Consider the following 17,352-nt stretch of genomic DNA (forward strand, 5'->3'; position numbering starts at 1 on the left):
CAGTAGGAGCTCACATGTCCCGCACACAGCCTACAGCAGCCAACGAGAGCCAGCGCGGTCAGCATTTTTCATGGTAGTGGTATAAAATTTAAACTTGGACTAGGTAAGGCTTTATGCTGCGGCCCTACAGTGTTTTCCATCTAATAAGTCCCAGCTGTAGTTGTCTGCATGCATTTGTTAGCAAGCATTTTCGAGAGAAAACAAAAATATATAGTTTTAGGCTTTTTAAACTTATATTAATCAATTCCAGTAGCACTTACAGTACAGATACTCCAGAGTGTTATCTTTCAGAAAAGCCCAAAACCATGTATAAACTCCAAATGGTTCAAGAAATTCAATTTACTTTGGATATGCCTTGAATAGGCGTTTTACATGAAATTTACAGGAATGGTAAGAGGTTAAGACAAAGTAATTTAGTCATGGTTGATAGGCTTCAGATAAACTTGCAAAGTCTCTGCCTACTCATATTGTGGCTAAAGTAGAAATAAACTCATCTAACTTTAATTTTAACAAACAGTGTCATGGTGCTTTGTAGGTAGATACTAGTTTCCTGGATGAATTCTCATAACTGTGTTGTTCTTGGGGGATCCTGCCGGCGGTCTGAGATGAACTCCAACCTAACCATATCATCAAGGAGCAAAATGCTCTTTAAAAACTGCAAAGTCCTTATACATTCTTGCATCATAGGCTTTTTTGAAGACACAAGGTGTTCATCTGGTGCTAGTAGTATAGCACTGAGCCATGACTGATTGACTCATTATTCTTGGCCCCATTATCTGGCCTCATGACAGTGCTCAATAATGCCTGAGAACATGCTGGTCAAAGGCTTCTGACGCTAAAGACAGAGTGTACAAGGGTTTTCACATGACATGACGCTTTATAATTAATTTATGACTTTGGCCTAATTCTCTCTCTTGCTGTTTACTAAGCTTTCTATGAAATGTATACTGACATTCGGGAGCAGCAGAAACAAGCTGAAAACTTTGACATCACCTTATAAAGTTGATATTGCAGACACATTAGGAAACAGTTGCCTATTTACACACCCAGCAGATGCATTTCAGTCCAATATTTACTGTCCTTTTAGCTCTGTTTTGGTTTCCACTAACTCTTAAGGGAAATATCTTGCTCTGGATATGTTAAATCCTCCACTATATCAACAGTGTACAGCTAAGGAACTGCAAAAATGCTATAAATGACCCCTTTCCCCTTTTGAGCAAGGGTTATCAAGTGATACATTATTGATTAAAAATATTGATCAGAACAGCATTAAGGTTCCCCCAGTCATGGCCTTGGGTATGTTTCTTTTCGATCACTTAATCACTCTCTCTAATCGCTATCAAGTTCCACTGCTTTCAAAAGTAAGTTTCAGTAAATGAGTAGGCATCAATGAGTGTTTGAGTGAAACTTAAACACTAATGCACTCATATCATCATATGACTTCCTCCTGAGCATTTGGACATGACCACCAATTTCCATCGACATTTGGGGGAGCCTCTTTCTGTCCATGTAAAATTAAAAACACACACTGAAATCAATGTCCCCATCTAGCGTTGCTTAAAGGCCTTTTACTGGAGATGTTACTGGCAGTGTCATTACTGAAGGGTGTCAATACAACAACAGGTCAGAAAAAAGCCGAGATTAACCCTTCAGCAAACTAAAGAAAAGGCACCTTGGTGTCCTAAATATGTCGCAGTGCATCACGAGAGTGACAGCAGTTAGTGGCCGATTTTCAGAAGGTTTCAGGGTCAGACTGTGGAATGACTCTCCTCATTAAGAGAGAATTTCTTTCATTACATCACATTTTTTTCTCTGCCATTTGCCTTCTATCCCTTAAAAGAGACGCAGATCTCCTGAGTAGTCTCAGAGCAAATTGCAAGGCATGCTGGGAAGGAAATGAATCCACCCCTGGGTTTAGATTAGTTCTTAACCAAAAAATTGGGTTTAATGTTTCTTAAAACTGTGTATGGAATGCAATTAGGTAATTTGCCTTATGAATAATTCATAGCTTGTATGGGGCTTTGGCACAACAAAAAATATTTTTACAGACTGTTTCACTGTGGATGAACAAAGTGATGATGCTGAATCTTAAATATGTATCTAACAAGAACATCTGTGTTCCCATAAAAGGTTCATCTTTAACTGACTGAAAGTTAATTGACTTGTGCTACAACTTGTGAATAAGTAGTAAAAGTGACGAACATTTAAACAAAACTAAATAACTAATCATTTTGCATCATATAATGGATTTCTGTGTTAAAATATAACAATTTTAATTTTAACTTTCATGTGAGTCTGAGGGTATTACATTGATAGTAGTCCATAATGTTGTGAAAATGTCAACATATATTACCTCATTATTATCAGGCTATCACCTTATATACAGTCTATGTTATTACAACATTAATGTCACCATATTACCATGTTATAATCCAAATATTGCACTGACATCACTCTTTTATTGTATTACTAAATCGTTTTGCCTCATTGCTATCTTTAAATGTGTTTCCCCATTTTTCCCCTTTGTTTTTGGACCCGTTGACACAATATTCCTGATATTCGGTGAGAGAAACCTTACAAGCGGTGCTCATCCCCCACTCAGATTCAGCACAGCAGTTTATCTCACACCTTGGCTTGCTGTCATTTAAGTGCTATTCCATTTTCAAAGACACTGGAATAACCTTGACACCATGACACAATCAAAATGTCTCCCACATGGGGAGACATTTTGATTGCAACACTTTCAGCCCACACAAATGATGTTCTTATTTCGAGGACTGGGCATCTTGGTGTCTACGTCAAGCGTCTGTTACTCAGCCCAGTTTTACTTACCAGTCTATATTTGGGGAATTGGTCCGACAACACCATTTGTTTTCTGAACCAACCTCTCTGTGCAATTAACAGAAACATCTGATATAAATCACAATAAGAGTCCCTTCAACTGTCAAGTATATCAAAAATATAATTTGTCTTCACAACATTCCCAGAAAGAATCCCAGAATCATATTTAGAGAAATGTTTAAAAGAAAAATCTGTTTTCTTTGTTTTATATTATAAATATATTCTCGTGTTTTATATATCAAATAATTTTTCATTTTTTGTTGTATTCAGAATTTTTATTTTATTTTAAAGTTGGGCTGAAAGCACACCTGGTGGCTTCCTGAAAATCTTCTCCAGCAGCCGTCTGCTGTGACAGCTGCACAAGAGAACACCAGTGGCATTCTTTGCATTTCCACATAAGAATTAGAGTGAGCTTCATTGCCAAGTAGTGTTTTACACATGCAAGGAATTGCATTTGTAGACAAACACACAGTTGACATAAAGAGATGTAGAAATATATAATTATAGAATAAACAAATGCAATTTATATAAGAATAATAGAAGAATAGAGAAGAATAATACAACTATTTGCATAGAAAGAACAATGTGGCAGATGTTTACATGTGCATTACTCTGGTTTGTGTTGTGCAGACATTAAAATATACTGTATGGATTGTGCAAATGGAGTTGGAGTTGTGGCACAGAGACACAAGCTATAGCATGTCATGCCAATACCCATAATATTTGTTGGCATGATAAATACATTTTTAGTTTAGGTCTCCTCAGGGCATTCATTGAAAATAATAAAGAGAAAATAACACCAGCCATATCCTTTAAATGTGACTTTTTTCAGCCATGAAATTGTTGCCCTGATGGAGTTTGCCACAAGGAGGATGGCCACAAAGGTGCAGAAAATGATTCAGAAACCACACAGTCCATTAACAATGTGCCGAAACAACTCCCTGGACAGACACAATTTTTCACGTTTTTCTCACTGCTTGGCTGTTCAACTGATCAAGTCATTATAATTAATTAGGTTGATGGCCAAAACTTTGCAAAATATCTCCACTATGAAATTTTTTTAACCTGGTTTAAATTTTTATTTAAATTAGATAATGGTTCACACCAAATCTTTTAATTTGAATAAAGATAATTCATTCATCTAATTGATGTCATTCTCCCCGTGAAAACTATTATTCATTTAGCTGATGCTTTGATCCAAAGCGACTAACAATTGCTGTATATGTCAGAGGTCGCATGCTTCTGGACCAACTGGGGGTTAAGTGTCTTGCCGAGGGTCACATTGGTGGACTGAACCTGGGTCTTTCACACCAAAGGCATGTGTCTTATCCACTGCACCATCACCAATCCAACAGCAGCATTAAACTCTGCTGCTTTCTGTGAAAACATGCCACTTAGGCTCTTACTCACTTGCCAAACATTGCAACCTGACTCATATTAGATAGTTATGCAGGAGGAATAAAGTTTGGAAACAATGTAAGGCCAAATGTGATCCCATGTAAGTTTTGACATCTGGAAATGCGAAGTGAATATAGAAGCACACGTCATGTCCACACAGCTTTTACAAGGGCGATGACATCTGTGTAGAAACCAACATTCATCAAATTCATTTTTAACTTGTTCAATTTGATTTGTCCTGGAAAAAATGTAAAACAATTTTTGAATATTACATAAGAAAAGTGTCCATATTGTCACGTGGAATTATTGGCTGAAATTCATTACTGAAACAAACCTACACAGGAGGTTAATATATTGGACACCAATATGTGCATTTACTCTGACGGACGTTTTGGGAACTGAGCTTAGCCATTAAAGGAGAGGCACAAGTCTGTGCCTGGTAATCTATATATGTATGGTAATCTATATATGTATGCCAACATCGTTCATAACCTATTAAAGAACAACATGGTACAATGTCTGATGATAAATCATGTTCCGCTTACATCATGCCATGCATCAGTACAATCTGTTTCATTACAAGTCACCCTGTCACATACAAACAGCTCGAGATGTATTACAGCAGCTAATCAGGTCCCCCCCCCCCACCCCCCTCAACCCCATAGGCGACAGGAGGTTCAGCTGACTGGAGGCAGCAGACATGGGTAATTTGTCTCTTGTAAAGCATTTGGAGAATCATTAAGGGGCAGGTGAACAGGAAAATGAGGGGAAAGGCCTCCTGGTGACAAGTGGACCTGTGGTTTTTGCCTGCTGAGTCCACACACACGCACACACACACACACACACACGAACCACCTCAGTGCTTTATCTTCCTTGTCACAGCCAACTGGTCATACATCAGAGGGCCATCTCCACTGGCTGTTGGCAGAGTTGGATGAATGTGTTTTGTGTTGCTGTTATTAGTTGTTCAGGGGCAATTACAGACAAGGACTAGTCAAATTTGTCCTAAACTGTGCTTAATAGAAATAGATGGTGATTTTTAGAAACACTTCATCATGGCGTCTGTCATGGGATGAATGTGGAATATTGCCATCTTATTCACAGTATCCCACTAACCAGCCTTCTACCCTCAAACAAAAGTATTTGGGACAAAAAAACTAAATCCTGAAATTCTACCGTGGCTACATTAATCACGACAAATTGATACGGAGGTAAACCTAGTGTTGTTATTCATCTAGATGAATAGCTGCTTACTTGCACCACGCCTCCCCCCCCCCCGCCTCCCCTCCACCCGAGTTTCACTGCCTTCTCCCTTAAATTGATTGAGGAAAGTTAGCACAAGTCGCTGTCATAGCAAACCGCCTGCATCTCTCTGGCAGCAAACGTGTGGTGTTTCTGCTGCTGCCGTTAACAGCTGTGCTCCACATTCCTGACCTTGGCTTTCTTTTATACGACTGCCACAGTCCTCCTATTTTCTGTCTTAGTGAGAGTGTGTTTGGGCAGGATGAAACCACCAGTGAGCCCTATTACTACCCTTTATCTAGTCGGACAAAGGATGAAATCTGTATCTGAATGTGTACTGCTTGAGTGAAAATCAACATGCTCAGCAGATGTATCTGAAGATAAAATTACTCCTCCAGCTGCCTGTGTTGTCTCCGAGCCATGCATTTGTATTAAACTTAAATATGTTTGGGCTTATTTGTTCTAATTTGGCATATTTATGGCTGCTTCCTTTGTTGGGATTAAGTGAATGATGGATCGGTGATGATTAGTGGTCAACTGTGGTTTATAAAGGAGGAAACTGATTAAAGTAATGATGTGTGCCAGTCAGAGCCAATAAACTCAGAATGTCAGTGATTTAGCCAGATTGGCACTCTGAATTGCTCTTTCTGGCTGGAGCCACCCTGCCTGCACGAGTTTATCTTGCCACCGGTCTATGGGTGTATTGGTTTAGGCAGCATTTCAGGTGGTTTACAGCATTACCTAACTCTGCAAAGTTTTTATTTATGGGCCATATACCTGTCCTGAAAGTTCTGGTTATGATGCATCACCTCACAGTTAAAATAAGAATACATTTAAAAAATGCTCCTGTACCAGCCTACCTGAGTGCAGGGACTTTGCATTTTCTGCCTATAAACTGTCTGGAAGGCATCACGTGCATCTTGGGAAACTTCATTATCCAAGCAAGGAAATTCACGTTTCTCAATGCTTGACAGTCAGTGCTTACCTCTGCTGTATTGAGCAGATGGGTAAATTCAAAAATGACAACCCTCTTATCTTAATGCTTGCATTCTGTCTTTAACAACATGACTGCTACTATAAAATGCAAAGAATGGAAAGAAGATAACGTCTTCCTTCAGCCACACTATCTACAGCTTACTGACCTGATACCACCACAGGATAACTCCTCTTTGTCTGTTGTTTAGGTTCCGTGTCCTGTGCCTCGTCTGAAAACTTAGAAAAACACACAAGAAGTCGAATCAAAGGGGAAGATGTTATCATCAGATGTCTTTCAACAGTCTCTTTGCTTTGCTGATTTGTTTACATTTGGACATCACCTGCACAGACCTGATTCTTTAGTGGAATTCCACGGTGACAGCTTTGACACCTTGATATTAGATTGGTGTGCGAATGCCTACAGTTAGTGTTTTACAGTGCCATTGGAAAGCTGCATTGTTTTCATCCTTTTCTTCTTGAGCTAATAGGATTTCCCAGATGAAGTAAATCATAGAGCTGTTGAAACCTGGCCCTGAATATTCCCTTCATATTTATAATGGAACAATAAGAAGGCAACCAGTCATAAAAGTCGATGTACACTGCAGTGCAGTGACCTTGGAATCATGATGTCCACTTTTTAAGATCCAAAAGAACTTGTTCACATGCACAAATTATCTTAGGGCCTACAGTATTAACATATACACTACAGGACAGCTACAAATACCTTGGGGTGCCGTATTGGAAACCATGAAGAGACAGCAAGGAAGTCTGCCACAGCCAGATACCTACAGAGAGTAAGGCAGGTCCTGAAATGTCAGCTGAATGGGAAGAACAAGATCCGAGCCATCAACACATACGCCATGCCAGTCATCAGATTCCCCACTGGTATAATAAAGAAGAACAGGCACTCAGTACAAGATCAATAGAGACTGGGGTCTACCACACCAGGCAGGACCCCAGGTGCAGACTGTGCAAGGATGCCCCTGAGACAGTACAGCACATAACAGCAGGGTGTAAGATGCAGGCAGGAAGTGCGTACATGGAACGCCATAACCAGGTAGCTGGCATAGTGTACAGGAACATCTGCCATGAGTATGGGCTGGAAGTCCCAAGGTCAAAATGGAAGACACCTCCTAAGGTAGCTGAGAATGACCGAGCTAAGATCCTGTGGGACTTCAAGATCCAGACTGACAAACTGGTGATGGCTAACCAGCCAGACATCGTGTTGCAGTGATAGATGTGGCAATCCCAAGTGACAGGAACATCAAGAAGGAAAGGAAAACGAAAAGCTTGAGAAATACCAAGGGCTGAAAGATGAGCTAGAAAAGATGTGGAAAGTAAGAGCAACAGTGGTGCCAGTGGTAATCGGAGCACTGGGGGTTGTGACCCCCAAACTGAGAGAGTGGCTACAGCAGATTCCAGGTAAAACATCAGAGGTCTCTGTCCAGAAGAGTGCAGTCCTAGGAACAGCTAAGATACTGCACAGAACCTTCTAACTCCCATGGAGGACCCAAACTTGAGGATGACAAACCACCCCGCAAGGGGTGAGAGGGGGATTCTTTATATATATATATATATTAGTTTAAATATTTTTATTTTTATTCTTAATTTTAATCTTTCTAGAGATTTTCCTTTTCTCAAAAGAACCCATGTATGAACAATGCTCAAACCTATTGTAGGTCACAACTATCATGAATCCAGACAGAACATTGTGAGTCTAAACTCACAATTTGTTGTTTTTCACCTTAATCTGACCCGGACTGGCCATCAGGAACAAGCCTAGAGTGTCAGGCCAGTGCTAGAAATGCTAGATGGGTAAATCAAAGAGATCTGTCAGAACTGGACAGGGGCTGATGAACTGCTTTTAACCTGATGCTATGATCCCATGATCCCTGTCTGTCATCACGCGCGATTGGTCGCATGCACATGAACACAACATTCAGTCAGTGCATGGAGGGCGCGTGGCCGAGCAGTGTGGATAACAATTGGACAGCACAGGAGAAAGAGACAACGAGAGAAAGAGGAATGGTAGAGCTGAGAGGGAGCGCATTAAGAGCCAGGGAGGAAAGTGCCACTAAATGCTGTGAAATTACACGTTTTCACAAGCACAGGATGTGGTTGTGTTTAAAAAAGAAAAAAACATACAAGCAGGCCGCCCTCAGCACGTCATACCAAAACTACCCTTACAGAGCTGATTATGTACTTTAAAAAACTTGCTTAAAAAATCATGCTATGTATGAAAGCAGGAGATGTTTATGCATAAAAATAATTTGGAAAATAAAGACCAGGATGTACTCTTTTTTTGTCAGGTGGAAGTGGGGGGGGACTGGTGGGCTGTTTGAGGGGCAGGGGCAAAAACAATAAAAAGGGCACCAGCTGCCGTTCTCACCAGAAAGGCAGCCGATTGTGCAGCAGCTTTTTATGACCCATATTGACGTTTATTGTTAGGTGCAATCACTAGTGGCTGCATGACAGTCCCAAAGGAGGAAGTCAGGTGACGTAGTATAAACAGGGAGAAAGTCCACATGAGAACGTGGCTCGGTAAATGTATGGATAGGTCAAACAAGCGGAGGACTTTTACGTAGGAGACATTGGTGCGAGTTCAGAGTGAAACAGAGTCACGGTTGACTTATTTACAGTTAAGTTTAATGTTCCAACACCTAACCAAGTAGTTTTGTTGCCTAAACCTGACTGCAAACTGCAACCACGTGTTTAACGCCATATGACTTACATCACGTAATGTAATAAAGGCCCAGTACACCTGTCGCTAGAGTGGTACGTTCCAATTGACATATATGTCATTTGAGGAAAGACTGATATATGTTGTTGTACTTTCCAACGAACATACAGTATATGTCGTTTTGGGGCGATTGATAATCAACCTATTTTTACTTTCGGTAGGCCACTGGAAAGGCACTCTAGAGGACATTTGGTTGCTTTTTGAAACTGGGCGGAGCGGGTGCAGTCACTGAAAGCTAACTGAAGACATGCTGTTTTTGATGTTTGGGTGGCGATGGTGCAGCAGATAAGACACCTGGCTCTGGTGTGGGAGACCCTGGTTTTAATTCCCACTGTGATCCTGAGCAAGACACTTAACCCCTAGTGTCTCCAGAGGCGTGTGACTCTGACATACACTGCAATAGTAAGTTGGATAAAAGCGTCAGCTAAATGAATTGTTTTTAGTTAATGGCATAAACAGTTTATGTTACATGTATTTTAATAAAAAACATTTTCTCATACCTTATTTGTTGGTATTTTAATTTGATACATTTGTAAGAAGGTACTTGTTTAGAATTTTCTTTCACCCATTTGGTCAGTTCATCAACCCTGCATTAAATACATTTTTGGCCATTTGGGGGCAGTGCAGCAAGCTGAAAACACAGTTTTATATTATCAGCTTATAAAACCCATAAATATATATATGTGTTAGCAAACAGTCACCTATTTACACATTCTGCAGGTAAAGAGAAACTTCACCATTCTTTTGAAGTCCAGTTATTGGCCACTTACCAATGTAAATCCAATATTCAGTCTTCGTTTAGCTCTGTTTCAGTCTCCACTAAGGGCATACTCACGCTAGGCCAGGTTGCCTTGCACCGTGCCCGAGCACGATTGTCCCCCCTCCCCCGTTGGCCTGCGCTCACACTGCGCCTAACGATCCGAGCCGGAGCACATTTACGTCATCACTGTTTCCCATACATTTATTTGTTTGTGGCGGCCCGCCACAGCATCATTGCCGACTGCCATATATTAATATGTGATTCCTTTTACTTAGGCCTATTTAAAATCGCAGTTGATTGCAGAGTGCTTCGCATATATTTGTGCAGCACCTTCTCTCTCTCGCTCTCTCTCTCAGGAACAACGCTGCACAAATCTGTCCAACATAACTGTCAATGTCGGAGACAGTGAAAAAAATTATTAGCAAGCATGTAAGGAGCCTAGCTGATAAGGAGAGCTATGTTAACTTAGATCACAGCTGGGTTTTTGAGGTAAACACACTTCTTAGCTTCTAAATGCTCCAGTATGTTGTCCAGCTAATTGCTAACTTTGTCTCTCTGATGTTTGGAGCTATGTAGGTAGAGTATCAGTGCTTCTTTTTGCTAAAAACAGCTAAGCACTATTTGTAGAAACAAGGTTTATAAGAGCGTTGAGAATCAACCAACAGTAATGTTGCCAAAAACGAACAGCAGAAAGGAGCGTAAACTCTCCGTCAAGCTGAGGGAAACTGCGGAGTTGGGTGATACTTCTTTGGGTTTGTCACAACAAGTGAACCCTTTTACATTACACACAATCATTTTATCTATCGCTAATGGAAAAATATGTATTAGTGCTGCTTTAGCACATCATACTATTTTCCTGTAAATCTCCCGCATTTTTAAACTTTCTAAAAAATAAAACCCACTGGCCATATTTGATGTTTGCTACCTTCCCCTCCGGTAAAGCCTGTGGCAGTATATGGAAAATTAGCTGACATATTTTTTATTTTTTATTTTACCTTTATTTTACCAGGAAAGAAATCCATTGAGATTTTTAATCTCTTTTACAAGGATGTAACATAAGTATCTTGCCAAACGGGAGGAATTTCTCTCACTCACCTTACCTCTCCCGTTCCATTTTTGGAATCACTCTTTTCTACTCATTGTCTCACTTAACCAGTAACCTCTGTCAAAATCATAATTGACACGTAATCTGTAAGTAGGCAAATAAACTTGTAAGTGCTGAATTTAAAATGGCTTTTTGTGTTTTCATTTATATTATGCAGAAACTGACTTTCAACCAGGTCTCACATTCCGGGGTCCCTTATTTTCAAATCCCAGAGTTGACGGGAACGTAATTCAATGTATTGTTTAAAAAGACATATAAATTCTCGTTGTGAATATATATTACATGACTAACAGCCCCATGGTTACCCCAAATCCAAAAGTTCAGTAGTAAAGTGCCACATATAGCACAATTCGCCATGCCAGCTGGCCCGCTATGGGTTTGAGACTATGGCAGGACTGGGCTCATGATAAACTTGCACTCCTTCGTAGCTCAAATGACACCTGGAACATTGGGACCAACTGACCTACATTTTAAAATCACATGGGGACTGCAAATGGAATTGAAGCGGTTGGTTAAACTCACTTTTCCAAGCCTGTATTTGCAGAATTATTTTTTGCTCTTGTCAAGGTTATCTGGACAACTGAGATGACAGACCTGCACTAAACTGTACACATGAACATTTCATGAACCACTGAGATTTAGATTGTCAAACACACTTTCAAATGCAATGTAAGTTGCCCCAACCCTGTTTGAAATAGCTTTTCATTTATGAGTTCCCTATACTGACATGAAACAAAAAACCCAAACCCAATGCTGAATGCTCCATTGCGTGTGTGGTCATGTACCGTCAATCTGTTAAAGTCACATGGGATATGACCTTATTTACCATCATGATGCAAATCATACTCATTGTGGTGGTGACGCTCATCCAGCAAGAGGTGTAAGGAAAAATGTTTGTTTCTATAATAAGTACAGGCACATGTTAATATTCTTGCATTATAATAAGACATTCTCTTTAACTCATTTTTGTTAGTTGATGCAGACACGCATGGTGCTTCATTCAGTCATAGAAAGTCATGTATTAAGTAAAAAGACAAACCGAAAACATATAGCCTACTTTGCATGCAGTTTAGTGTGGAATAAGCCTCCACAGTTGGGATGGAGCAATTACCACAAGAATAGGTGCGGACCACAAAACTGACATCTTGATTCACTTCTGTGCAGTCTAAATCCCTAACATCCTGGCTTTTTGATTGTCTATTTGATACAGCACTCGGGATTATTAAAGCTCTTGAGGTGGAGTGTTTTACATGAGATTCCAATAATCTCTCTGTCACACTTTAATTATGAAATTGTCACTGCATGTTATCCAGTGAAGGTTGAGGTCAAAGACCTCACACAGACACACAGACATCACTGCATGTTATAGGATTAAAACAATGTAAAACATAATGGAAAGAACAATGAACATTTTCAGAGCTTATTTCAGGTATCAAACACAGTCTTGGTCCGGATATCATGCTGTTTTCATTTGATTTAAGGCAAATAAGTAATTTTCAATGACTTGACTTGATAAAATTTATTTTTCAGGTTTAGTGTTATTTGTTTGGTTAATTGTCCGATTAGAAAGAAGGGTTCAGAGGAGAGGGGAGGTGGAGGCAGGGCGGCCAGGGAGGAGGACAAACAGACAGACAGACAGACAGACAGACAGGCGGGGGAAGTGGAGGACGAGGAGGGCTGCCAGCAGAACAGCAGTCCAATCCACGCGCAGCCGGGACTCCTTCTGGCTTTACGCGCGCGCGGTTCGGAGAGAGAGGCGCGTGATGAGTCGGACCGGTGCGACTCCTCGAGACCTTTCCGGAACACCACCTCTACAGACACCATCATCACCACCAACAAGTGTGACTGTCATGTTGGGTTTTACGAGGAGACATTAAAAGAGCCACATTTGGAGATATGAATCATTTCACTCGGAGATTTAATAACTTCCCCGCGTGCCACTGAGGAACTTGACAGTTAAATTCTTTATTCCCTCACGGAAAAGTGGACGCTGACTAGGCTTTTATTTTTATTTTTTAAATGTTGTTTTAGTATTTATTTCCAGAGAGGTTCAGCCTTCTTTCAGCGATGATACAGATGTGAAATGAGCAAACTACTGCCGCACTATCTACGATGTGTGCGCTTTGGTACAACACTACCTTTTCTTGGCATGGATAGAAAAGTACCTATCAGTGCATTCCAGGGTAAAAGTCTTTACGGTGAGTACCTCTACAAGTATCATACTTGTTCATTAAGTTATTAGCCCGTTTGGATTTGTTTTTGCCGATGGAAAATTCTAACCACATAACCACATGTTAATGTGTTTAAAATCCGCAATATTACAAAACGCTGTTCTGTTTGCGCTGCACGTGGGCATCATTATCCTGATTCAAATGAAATCTTTACCCAGGGTCTTCTTGCCTCTACAGGTCCACACCTAATATATTTTAGAATACATACATGCTTACTTTTCAAAATTTAGTTTCCAACTGTGATAGTTTATTTTATTGTTTGTTTTACTTAAATTTCCTTGCTGAACTGAACAAAACATCTGAGGTAGCCTATTTAAGAGCCAATTTGCCACCTAATTTCATTTTAAAGAAATGACTACACAAGCATGTTGGAAAGGACAAGCTGCAGCATGCAGGTATGCATGTGTAAACCTTAATATGTACTGTTTTACTTAATGACGTGGGGGCGTCACAACAACAGCGCAGCGTGTTTTAGCCGCCCTTGTGTGTGCAGATGCCACATCTTATCTACACCTCTTGCTGAGCTCATACTGATGAGAACGTGAGGGGCTTATTTAAGACTCCTTTGTGTGTATGTGTATGGCCTTAAGCCATGCAGCCCTTGCCAAAGACAAAGGCAAAATAGACAAGAAAAATTAGAAGAAGACAGGGGCTCCGTGGGGCGGATGACCTCGAACACAGCGAGGAGTTCACTGTGTAATCAGTTTAGCCCACCAGAGGGTGCACAGTCCTGAAGCGATGATCCTCCCGCAGGGTAGATGTTAGTAGCAATGTTAGAGCCTGCAGCTATTCTTATCTTGTGCCTGTGAGTGAGAAACAGCAGTCCTTGACGGGAGAGAGCTGTGTAAAAGCTTTTTCTCATTGTTGGAGTTGAAGTTGTTTTTGTTGCTGTGGAGTTTTTTCTTCATTGTACAGTTGTGAAATAATAAATATTGATTTGCACTACCGTGCTTTAGCAACAGAAATTAATTCCATGTAGCCTAACATTTATTGTAGACAATGCAGAACAAAATCACATTTTCCTAATTGAATGAGAAAATGCTGGTGATGACCCAAGAGTGTGTCTGCCGGTTTATGAGATTTGCTAAAGTGAAATGGATTTATCTCAATAATCACATTACACATTTGTAAACATTATGGGAATACATTTACTCAGCTCAATTTATTGAGACAAAAGCAATTTTCTGTGCACTTAGAAAATGACTTATCTTAGCAAAAGTCTCCGTCTGAATAAGCTGGATTCTTCATATGTACACTGACTGCAACTATATTGCCATCTCCTGCCACATTGAAGAATTAAAAATTAGTTTTTCTGCTCAAGAATAACGCTAATTTCTTTGTTTCTTTCAGTGTACAACATGAGGTGTTGATTCCAGGGTTGATTGCCCCGCTCCTAACGCTCTGAAGCTTTCAATGTCCTCACAATAAACCTGAGATTACAGTTCCCTGCTGGAATGTGCTCAGTGAGCAGCTCAAATTTTGGATGAGCTCTTTTAACATGCATTTCAAACGGTTATATGAAACTCTATCAAATCAATTTTAAAGGATTATCTCAATGTTTGGCTGAATGACCTGATCATTTTGGCATTTTGAAAGCTAATAAAGCTGCAATCATTGGTTTCTAATGCTGGGAAATAGGTGAAACTATGATTGCTTTTGCCTGACGGGATTTGTTGGAGGGCGCTGCTAAATATGCAGGACTTAGCGGGGCCTGGCATGCCCAGGAAATCTCCCATCTTTGATGGGTTTGCCCTCTTTTGGGGCTTGTTCTTTGGATTATTCACAGCAGGTTCACCAGTGAGGGCTTGTCCCATGAGCTGCCACTGCATGGAGAAGAGTGGCATGACCGTGGTCCAATGTATGTCTCGCAACTTGGAGAAGATCCCATCAGATCTTCCAAGAGATACTGTTGTCCTACTTTTGGCATCCAACCACATCACCCACATCCCCAACCACGTCTTCAAAGAACTGCACTACCTTCAGGAGCTGGACCTGTCTAACAATGACATAGAAACTGTCGAGGTTGGAGCTTTTCAAGGTGTTTCTGACAGCCTCCTGGTCCTGGATCTATCAAACAATCGCATCCAAAGTGTCCCCAAAGAGGCATTTGCCCGTCTACGGGCAAAAATCAGCCTCTCCAACAACCCGTGGCACTGTGAGTGTACGCTGCAGGAGGTCCTGAGGGAGCTGCGGCTGGACCCCGAGACAGTGAACGAGGTGATCTGCCACACAGCGGTGCAGGAGGAGTATGCAGGCAAACCGGTAATACAGGTGCTGGACTCAGGGATCAACTTCTGCAACTTTCACCACAAGACTACCGACATAGCCATGTTTGTCACCATGTTCGGATGGTTCACCATGGTGATTGCGTACGTCATCTACTATGTGAGACATAATCAAGAGGATGCTAGGAGGCACCTGGAGTACCTCAAATCACTGCCCAGCAGCTCTCAGATCAGTAAGGACTTTGACACCGTCAGCACTGTTCTCTAGCAGGGCCGTATGCAGCTCACGTGTGTGCCTGTAAATATGTGAGTAAATGTGTGGTTATGTACAAAATGACTAAAAAGCTGTTTTGACGTTATCGCCCGTGTCTTTGATCACACTCTTTGGGGTCTTTCAGTGACTAAAATGAGGCATTCATTTTGATTTCTTGAAATTTTTTTCTGACAAATTAAATATTTTCTATTATTCCAAAATAATTTACAGCTACACAGGGCAACAATGATAGCACAAAATAAACAAAATACTCACATTTCCATGAGAGATGATAGATCTGGACTGGAGAGATAAATATTTCCACTCTGGTGTCGATCCGCCGTGTGATTGAATTTGGACTGAGAAGAATGAGGACGACAGTGTTTCCGAGTTGCTTTGGATTGATTTATGTTCTTCTTGTCACACTGTCAAAGTAAAGGACATTTTATGAGCCACTGGCTAATATATGAAATAGGGCAAGGTGTTAACATTCATCTGGCATAACAGCTCTGCCTCCAATAAACCTCACATATGAAACTATTTAACCAGGAAATAAGGTTACTCTGCAGCCACTGAATCGTGACATTTTAAAGACAAATGTAAGAAAAGGTTGCCATACACTTGCAGCTCTGATGTGTTAAACGAGCATTTCAGCATGTCGTGCCGAGGTTATGAAAACAATGTTAACATGTCTACTTTATTACCAGGCACATACCTCCCAAAAATAAGCTGATTGGTGGAGTCAATTCCAGTCAGGAAACGGGTTCGAAAAAGGGATAAAAAAAAAAAGTTACTCAAGCCATCTGAGCGACACCTGTGCATGTTCACCTACGTGCAGCCCGGAGAAGCATAATTCCAGCCTCAGTGTGGGCAGCAAAAAACTCATTTATAAGATTAAAAGAGGCTGAAAAGTTCCCAGTTGACTGATAACTCTCTGTGACCCTTTTTACACTTCAAATCTTTTGATTCAATATTATCAGCTTTGTATACTGTTTTTGGAGTTAAAGATGTGGGGTCCAATTTTAACTGTATGTATGAATGCATTTCTGTTGAATGTCAACATTCAGAAGTGTTATTTCTCTTACTTGTGAACCATTGCAGCAAACCACAAATAGCTGAATTAACATGCCACAACCGTTCCAGCTATTGATTTGATTGTAGCACAATACTGTTTGTTTGGACGCAAACTCAATATCTTTTTAACTGCGAATGGCTTATTTTGTTGGTCAAGAGTTGATTGTGTCAAAGTGCCTATTCCGGGACGTCTCCACCATAGCGTGCGGGTACCATACCTGTGCACAAAGTTGGACAACTGAGTGTCAAGACCCCTCCCAGTCCACCCTCGCCATTGTAGAACTCAGAGTCAGTGACAGTGTATGTCTAGCAAACTTCAGTGTAGAGCTGGAGACCTGAGTCATAAAGGTGTAAAAGCCCAATTCCTCAGATGGGTGGATTTTTCCAAAAAAGGACAAGAATAAGTGCCAGAAGACAATGACAGAAACGTTTTTGAAAGTTGATATATGCTTTTCTGTAATTGCCAATGTACTGTGCTTGTCCTTATGTGGTGATTCCCACTCATCTC

At 40.7% G+C, this 17,352-nt stretch overlaps 1 protein-coding gene across 1 annotated transcript; it reads left to right on the forward strand.

Moving 5' to 3' along the window:
• Positions 1-12,805: 12,805 nt before the first annotated feature.
• On the forward strand, positions 12,806-15,876 carry LOC119903468 (leucine-rich repeat-containing protein 3-like). The gene is made up of 2 exons (XM_038719683.1): positions 12,806-13,259; positions 14,643-15,876. Exon 2 carries the CDS (start codon positions 14,985-14,987, stop codon positions 15,783-15,785), a length of 801 nt encoding a protein of 266 aa, XP_038575611.1. The 5' UTR covers positions 12,806-13,259; positions 14,643-14,984; the 3' UTR covers positions 15,786-15,876.
• The last annotated feature ends 1,476 nt before the right edge of the window (positions 15,877-17,352 follow it).

The sequence above is a fragment of the Micropterus salmoides genome, unplaced genomic scaffold, assembly GCF_014851395.1.
Source record: "Micropterus salmoides isolate LMB-PRFRI ecotype aquatic unplaced genomic scaffold, ASM1485139v1 Ms_hic_scaffold_15, whole genome shotgun sequence".
Taxonomy (NCBI): domain Eukaryota; kingdom Metazoa; phylum Chordata; class Actinopteri; order Centrarchiformes; family Centrarchidae; genus Micropterus; species Micropterus salmoides.